At 57.2% G+C, this 9,039-nt stretch overlaps 1 protein-coding gene across 1 annotated transcript in view; it reads left to right on the forward strand.

The window, feature by feature from the left end:
• Window positions 1-8,599: 8,599 nt before the first annotated feature.
• Window positions 8,600-9,039, forward strand: part of LOC148139991 (uncharacterized) — a 22,638-nt gene continuing 22,198 nt past the window's right edge. Inside the window, exon 1 of the mRNA XM_087979790.1 lies at window positions 8,600-8,675. Coding sequence (XP_087835916.1) covers window positions 8,600-8,675 — 76 coding nt within the window. The remainder of the gene's footprint in view (window positions 8,676-9,039) is intronic.

Here is a 9,039-nt window from a genome sequence, read left to right on the forward strand (position 1 = left end):
CAGGAGACAATGACCAGGGCAGGGGAAGGAGAGGGAGACACAACAGCAAGGGAGAGGGGGTGGGAAATGTAGGAGCACCAGGGATTGCTGACTGAGATTTGGAAATGAACCACCACCGTTTCCAGGAGGTGTGGCAGCAGTGTGATGGAGACCAGAGTTAACAGAGTGAACCTGGGTCCTGGCTGTTATGTAGATATAGCCCCATCAGCTGAGGGCAGAACCAGCAGGAAACTGTATGTTTCTCTTTCACGAACACTTTTGATTCAAACATAATTCTATCCTGGTCTACTCAAGAGGTCATGGTTAAATGGAGTAGAGCAGTCTCCACAGTCACAGGAAGAGCTCAGCAACCAAATCATTCAATGAGTGCTCAAAAACATTGAGGCCAGAGGCAGCTTCATCAGCAGTCACCCATTCCTAAACCAAATGAATGAATTCCCTCTTTTTACCCACACTACCCCACCCCAGCTCTATCGAAAGTGTCATTCCCAACAGAGAGCGAGAGAGAAGGGGCAAGGGAAGAGAGAAAAAGAGAGGAGCGAGGGAAGAGAGAGGGCGAGGGGGGAGAGAGAGAGGGGGCAAGGGGGGGAGAGAGAGGGGAAGAGAGAGAGAGAGAGGGCGGTGGAGAGAGAGAGAGAAAAAAAGGGGTGAGGGAGGAGGAAGAGAGTGCGAGAGAAGCCTTGGCTATTCACCGACTGTGCCCTCACAACACTGAGTAAAATCTCAGCTGCTCTGGACCAGCTGACCAGCTCAGCTGCCTCAGTGCGGTCATTAAATCAGATACAAGTGACGCTCCTGCCCCTTAGCCTGGTGTTAGAGGAGACACAGACGGTGTGGGGAATGTGCTTGGGAGGGAGCTGGTTTCTGGTTCGCTTTGGTATTTATTGATCAGTATGAACCCCCAATAGATGGCAGGAAATCTTTGCCCACATTTGTACCAGTCACACACTGAGCAGCCAGAAGAAGAAAAAGATGGCCACAAACAGGAAAAGCGAGTCCCAGTGGTTGCTGTTATTGTTCGGCCCAAAGTAGGTCCCCCAGTCGATGCCAGCGTTAGTCGCATGGTGTCGGTCATGATCTGAAAGACAAGGGAACAGCATTTACAGGGAGGGGGGGATATCAGAGACCACTCCAGGAGCACATCCCGGGGGGGGGGGGGGGGGGGGGGGAATATCAGAGACCGTTCCAGGAGCACATCCCGGGGGGAGGGGGGAATATCAGAGACCACTCCAGGAGCACATCCCGGGGGGAGGGGGGAATATCAGAGACCACTCCAGGAGCACATCCCGGGGGGGGGGGGGAAATATCAGAGACCGTTCCAGGAGCACATCCCGGGGGGAGGGGGGAATATCAGAGACCACTCCAGGAGCACATCCCGGGGGGAGGGGGGAATATCAGAGACCATTCCAGGAGCACATCCCGGGGGGAGGGCTGGGGAATATCAGAGACCATTCCAGGAGCACATCCCGGGGGGAGGGGAGGAATATCAGAGACCATTCCAGGAGCACATCCCGGGGGGGGGGGGGAAATATCAGAGACCGTTCCAGGAGCACATCCCGGGGGGGGGGGGGGGGGATATCAGAGACCATTCCAGGAGCACATCCCGGGGGGGGGGGGGGGGATATCAGAGACCATTCCAGGAGCACATCCCGGGGGAGGGGGCAATATCAGAGACCATTCCAGGAGCACATCCCGGGGGGGGGGGGGGGGGGGGGGAGAATATCAGAGACCATTCCAGGAGCACATCCCGGGGGGGGGGGTGGGGAATATCAGAGACCATTCCAGGAGCACATCCCGGGGGGAGGGGAGGGGGGGGAATATCAGAGACATTTCCAGGAGCACATCCCGGGGGCAGGGCCGGGGAATATCAGAGACCATTCCAGGAGCACATCCCAGAGAAAGGGGGGAATATCAGAGACCATTCCAGGAGCACATCCCGGGGGCAGGGCCGGGGAATATCAGAGACCATTCCAGGAGCACATCCCAGAGAAAGGGGGGAATATCAGAGACCATTCCAGGAGCACATCCCGGGGGGAGGGCTGGGGAATATCAGAGACCATTCCAGGAGCACATCCCGGGGGGAGGGCTGGGGAATATCAGAGACCATTCCAGGAGCACATCCCGGGGGGAGGGGAGGGGGGGGAATATCAGAGACCATTCCAGGAGCACATCCCGGGGGGAGGTGGGGAATATCAGAGACATTTCCAGGAGCACATCCCGGGGGGAGGGCCGGGGAATATCAGAGACCATTCCAGGAGCACATCCCGGGGGGAGGGGAGGGGGGGGAATATCAGAGACCATTCCAGGAGCACATCCCGGGGGGAGGTGGGGAATATCAGAGACATTTCCAGGAGCACATCCCGGGGGGAGGGCCGGGGAATATCAGAGACCATTCCAGGAGCACATCCCGGGGGGAGGGGAGGGGGGGGGGGGGGGAAATATCAGAGACCATTCCAGGAGCACATCCCGGGGGGGGGGGGGGGGGGATATCAGAGACCATTCCAGGAGCACATCCCGGGGGGGGGGGGGGGGGGGGGAAGAATATCAGAGACCATTCCTGGAGCACATCCCGGGGGGGGGGGGGGGGATATCAGAGACCATTCCAGGAGCACATCCCGGGGGGGGGGGGGGGGATATCAGAGACCATTCCAGGAGCACATCCCGGGGGGGGGGGAGAATATCAGAGACCATTCCAGGAGCACATCCCGGGGGGAGGGGAGGGGGAGGGGAAATATCAGAGACCATTCCAGGAGCACATCCCGGGGGGGGGGGGGGGGGGAATATCAGAGACCATTCCAGGAGCACATCCCGGGGGGAGGGGAGGGGGGGGAATATCAGAGACATTTCCAGGAGCACATCCCGGGGGCAGGGCCGGGGAATATCAGAGACCATTCCAGGAGCACATCCCAGAGAAAGGGGGGAATATCAGAGACCATTCCAGGAGCACATCCCGGGGGGAAGGGGGGGGGGGGGGGGGGAAATATCAGAGACCATTCCAGGAGCACATCCCGGGGGAGGGGGCAATATCAGAGACCATTCCAGGAGCACATCCCGGGGGGAGGGGAGGGGGGGGGGAATATCAGAGACCATTCCAGGAGGACATCCCGGGGGAGGGGGCAATATCAGAGACCATTCCAGGAGCACATCCCGGGGGGAGGGGAGGGGGAGGGGAAATATCAGAGACCATTCCAGGAGCACATCCCGGGGGGGTGTGGGGAATATCAGAGACCATTCCAGGAGCACATCCCGGGGGCAGGGCCGGGGAATATCAGAGACCATTCCAGGAGCACATCCCGGGGGGAGGGGAGGGGGCAATATCAGAGACCATTCCAGGAGCACATCCCGGGGGGGGGGGGGGGGGGGGAGAATATCAGAGACCATTCCAGGAGCACATCCCGGGGGGGGGGTGGGGTGGGGCGAATATCAGAGACCATTCCAGGAGCACATCCCGGGGGGAGGGGGGGGGGAATATCAGAGACCATTCCAGGAGCACATCCCGGGGGGAGGGGAGGGGGGGGAATATCAGAGACCATTCCAGGAGCACATCCCGGGGGGAGGTGGGGAATATCAGAGACATTTCCAGGAGCACATCCCGGGGGGAGGGCTGGGGAATATCAGAGACCATTCCAGGAGCACATCCCGGGGGGAGGGCTGGGGAATATCAGAGACATTTCCAGGAGCACATCCCGGGAGGAGGGGAGGGGGGGGAATATCAGAGACCATTCCAGGAGCACATCCCGGGGGGAGGTGGCAATATCAGAGACCATTCCAGGAGCACATCCCGGGGGGAGGGGGGGGGAAATATCAGAGACCATTCCAGGAGCACATCCCGGGGGAGGGGAGGGGGGGGGGAATATCAGAGACCATTCCAGGAGCACATCCCGGGGGGGGGGGGGGGAAATATCAGAGACCATTCCAGGAGCACATCCCGGGGGGAGGGGGGGGGAAATATCAGAGACCATTCCAGGAGCACATCCCGGGGGAGGGGGCAATATCAGAGACCATTCCAGGAGCACATCCCGGGGGGAGGTGGCAATATCAGAGACCATTCCAGGAGCACATCCCGGGGGGAGGGGGGGGGAAATATCAGAGACCATTCCAGGAGCACATCCCGGGGGAGGGGAGGGGGGGGGGAATATCAGAGACCATTCCAGGAGCACATCCCGGGGGGGGGGGGGGAAATATCAGAGACCATTCCAGGAGCACATCCCGGGGGGAGGGGGCAATATCAGAGACCATTCCAGGAGCACATCCCGGGGGGAGGGGGGGGGAAATATCAGAGACCATTCCAGGAGCACATCCCGGGGGAGGGGGCAATATCAGAGACCATTCCAGGAGCACATCCCGGGGGGAGGGGGGGGGAAATATCAGAGACCATTCCAGGAACACATCCCGGGGGGAGGGGAGGGGGAGGGGAAATATCAGAGACCATTCCAGGAGCACATCCCGGGGGCAGGGCCGGGGAATATCAGAGACCATTCCAGGAGCACATCCCAGAGAAAGGGGGGAATATCAGAGACCATTCCAGGAGCACATCCCGGGGGGAGGGGAGGGGGAAATATCAGAGACCATTCCAGGAGCACATCCCGGGGGGAGGGCTGGGGAATATCAGAGACCATTCCAGGAGCACATCCCGGGGGGAGGGGGAGGGGGAAATATCAGAGACCATTCCAGGAGCACATCCCGGGCTAACCACCAGATTCCCCCTCCCAACCCCACCCCAGCTACCAACCAGATCCCTCTCCCCCTCAGCTCACAACCAGATCCCTCTCCCCACCCAGCTCACAACCAGATCCCTCTCCCCCTCAGCTCACAACCAGATCCCTCTCCCTACCCAGCTAACATCCAGATCCCTCTCCCCCTCCAGCTAACCACCAGATCCCTCTCCCAAACCCCCCCAGCTAACCACCAGATCCCTTTCCCCCTCTCCCACCCCAACTAACAAACAGATCCCTCTCCCTCTCCCAGTCCAGCTAACCTCCAGATCTCTCTCCCTCTCCCACCCCAGCTAACAACCAGATCACTCTCCCACCCCCCCACCCCAGCTAACCACCAGATCCCTCTCCCACCCCCCCACCCCAGCTAACAACCAGATCCCTCTCCCACCCCCCACCCCAGATCTCTCTCCCTCTCCCACCCCAGCTAACCACCAGATCCCTCTCCCACCCTCCCCTCACCCCAGCTAACCACCAGATCCCTCTCCCACCCTCCCACCCCAGTTAACCACCAGATCCCTCTCCCACACCCCACCCCAGCTTACAACCAGATCCCTCCCCCTCTCCCACCCCAGTTAACCACCAGATCCCTCTCCCACCCCCCACCCCAGTTAACCACCAGATCCCTCTCCCACCCTCCCACCCCAGTTAACCACCAGATCCCTCCCCCTCTCCCACCCCAGCTTACAACCAGATCCCTCCCCCTCTCCCACCCCAGCTTCCAGCCAGATCTCCCTCCCTCTCTCCAACCCATGCTCCATCCGTCCACTCACCTCACTCCATCCCCACTCACCCCAATCCGTCTTCCACTGCCCCTGTCGCTCTGCCCTGCTCCCCTACTATCGCCCCGCTGTCCACCGCATACCCCGTTCCTCATTATACCCCCTGCCATCACTCACCGGCCCCATTCCTTCACTAATTCACCCCACTCAGTCCCTCACTACCCCACCTCCGTCTCTCACTTCCCCATCTTTTTAAACAGTGTTCCTGGCAAGCGCAGAGCCCCCGGGGTGTTTATACACAGCGTGTTACTGTCACACTGTCCCCGAGGTGTTTAAACACAGCGTGTTACTGTCACACTGTCCCCGAGGTGTGTAAACACAGCGTGTTACTGTCACACTGTCCCCAAGGTGTGTAAACACAGCGTGTTACTGTCACACTGTCCCCGAGGTGTGTAAACACAGCGTGTTACTGTCACACTGTCCCCAGGTGTGTAAACACAGCGTGTTACTGTCACACTGTCCCCGAGGTGTGTAAACACAGCGTGTTACTGTCACACTGTCCCCGAGGTGTTTATACACAGCGTGTTACTGTCACACTGTCCCCGAGGTGTGTAAACACAGCCTGTTACTGTCACACTGTCCCCGAGGTGTGTAAACACAGCGTGTTACTGTCACACTGTCCCCGAGGTGTGTAAACACAGCGTGTTACTGTCACACTGTCCCCGAGGTGTGTAAACACAGCGTGTTACTGTCACACTGTCCCCGAGGTGTGTACACACAGCGTTTTACTGTCACACTGTCCCCGAGGTGTTTATACACAGCGTGTTACTGTCACACTGTCCCCGAGGTGTTTATACACAGCGTGTTACTGTCACACTGTCCCCGAGGTGTGTAAACACAGCCTGTTACTGTCACACTGTCCCCGGGGTGTTTATACACAGCCTGTTACTGTCACACTGTCCCCGAGGTGTGTAAACACAGCGTGTTACTGTCACACTGTCCCCGAGGTGTGTAAACACAGCGTGTTACTGTCACACTGTCCCAAGGTGTGTAAACACAGCGTGTTACTGTCACACTGTCCCCGAGGTGTGTAAACACAGCGCGTTACTGTCACACTGTCCCGAGGTGTGTAAACACAGCGTGTTACTGTCACACTGTCCCCGAGGTGTTTATACACAGCCTGTTACTGTCACACTGTCCCCAAGGTGTGTAAACACAGCGTGTTACTGTCACTCTGTCCCCGAGATGTTTATACACAGCCTGTTACTGTCACACTGTCCCCCAAGGTGTGTAAACACAGCGTGTTACTGTCACACTGTCCCCGAGGTGTTTATACACAGCCTGTTACTGTCACACTGTCCCAAGGTGTGTAAACACAGCGTGTTACTGTCACACTGTCCCCGAGGTGTGTACACACAGCGTGTTACTGTCACACTGTCCCCGAGGTGTGTAAACACAGCGTGTTACTGTCACACTGTCCCCGAGGTGTGTACACACAGCGTGTTACTGTCACACTGTCCCCGAGGTGTTTAAACACAGCGTTTTACTGTCACACTGTCCCCGAGGTGTTTATACACAGCCTGTTACTGTCACACTGTCCCCGAGGTGTTTATACACAGCCTGTTACTGTCACACTGTCCCCGAGGTGTGTAAACACAGCGTGTTACTGTCACATTGTCCCCGAGGTGTGTACACACAGCGTGTTACTGTCACACTGTCCCCGAGGTGTGTAAACACAGCCTGTTACTGTCACACTGTCCCCGAGGTGTGTACACACAGCGTGTTACTGTCACACTGTCCCCGAGGTGTTTATACACAGCGTTTTACTGTCACACTGTCCCCGAGGTGTTTATACACAGCGTGTTACTGTCACACTGTCCCCGAGGTGTGTAAACACAGCCTGTTACTGTCACACTGTCCCCACGGTATTTAAACACAGTGTGTTACTGTCACACTGTCCCCGAGGTGTTTATACACAGCGTGTTTCTGTCACACTGTCCCGGAGGTATTTAAACACAGCGTGTTACTGTCACACTGTCCCCGAGGTGTTTATACACAGCGTGTTACTGTCACACTGTCCCGGAGGTATTTAAACACAGCGTGTTACTGTCACACTGTCCCCGAGGTGTTTAAACACAGTGTGTTACTGTCACACTGTCCCCGAGGTGTGTACACACAGCCTGTTACTGTCACACTGTCCCCACGGTATTTAAACACAGCGTGTTACTGTCACACTGTCCCCGAGGTGTGTACACACAGCGTGTTACTGTCACACTGTCCCCGAGGTGTTTATACACAGCGTTTTACTGTCACACTGTCCCCGAGGTGTGTAAACACAGCCTGTTACTGTCACACTGTCCCCACGGTATTTAAACACAGTGTGTTACTGTCACACTGTCCCCGAGGTGTTTATACACAGCGTGTTACTGTCACACTGTCCCGGAGGTATTTAAACACAGCGTGTTACTGTCACACTGTCCCACGGTATTTAAACACAGCGTGTTACTGTCACACTGTCCCCGAGGTGTTTATACACAGCGTGTTACTGTCACACTGTCCCCGAGGTGTGTAAACACAGCGTGTTACTGTCACACTGTCCCCGAGGTGTGTAAACACAGCGTGTTACTGTCACACTGTCCCCGAGGTGTGTAAACACAGCGTGTTACTGTCACACTGTCCCCGAGGTGTGTAAACACAGCGTGTTACTGTCACACTGTCCCCACGGTATTTAAACACAGCGTGTTACTGTCGACGCTCTGCCCAAAGGGGTTTGCACTGCTGTTTCGATCTTGGCCCTTTGGTGTTTAGGAACATCCCTCCCCTTCTCACCTGCTCTCTGTCTGTTGTCACTGGAATTGAAAACTGTTGTAAAGAATCCAAATGGAAACGCTCCAATTCCGAAGGACATGTGAAATCCAGTGTCTCCAAATCCCTGGAAACCCTGTGGGAGAGGAGGAGAGATCACCCTCAGTTCAATGTGTCAGGATCTGGTGGGAGGGAGGGTGAGAGTCTAACAGAGGGAGCGAGGGAGGGAGCGAGGTAAAGCAGGGAGGGGGAGGGAGAGAGGAAGGGAATGAGGGTAGGGAGGACAGCGAGCAGCTGGTGAGTATAACCCACTCGATCCAAACCCAGCGCGATACCCCTCCCCTACAAATCTCCATCATGGCCGGCCGTCCCAGACCTGTCCCTGCCCCACTCCCTCCACCATCCCAGAAAATTCCCGCCAGGCTGGATAACCGTGAGCTCGCCCACTCCCTCCCCCATCCCAGAGAGGGTATCCGGAGAATTCCCGGCAGGCAGGATAACATGAGTGGTTCTCTGTCCCTAGCTGCCCCCTTGAGAAGGGGGGTGTGGGGGGTGAGCTGAACCACTGCGGTCCGTGTGCTGTGGGTACAGACTCACACTGCGACAGGATCCTGCTCCTTTCACAAGGTGACGCTGTCGTTGGCTTTTTTTTAATCCGGAGGTCAGAAATCGAGTGATTCCATAAAGGTCTGGGTTTGGAGGGGTTTTCGGGCCAGTTTGATTACAGCTAACAGATACTGCCTCAGGTAAAACGTTTGCAACTTTGAAAAACAAACACTGTCCAATGAAAGGACAGT

The sequence above is a fragment of the Chiloscyllium plagiosum genome, unplaced genomic scaffold (genome assembly GCF_037043375.1).
Source record: "Chiloscyllium plagiosum isolate Xiang-an unplaced genomic scaffold, Cpla_swu_hap1 HiC_scaffold_35, whole genome shotgun sequence".
In the NCBI taxonomy this organism is placed as follows: domain Eukaryota; kingdom Metazoa; phylum Chordata; class Chondrichthyes; order Orectolobiformes; family Hemiscylliidae; genus Chiloscyllium; species Chiloscyllium plagiosum.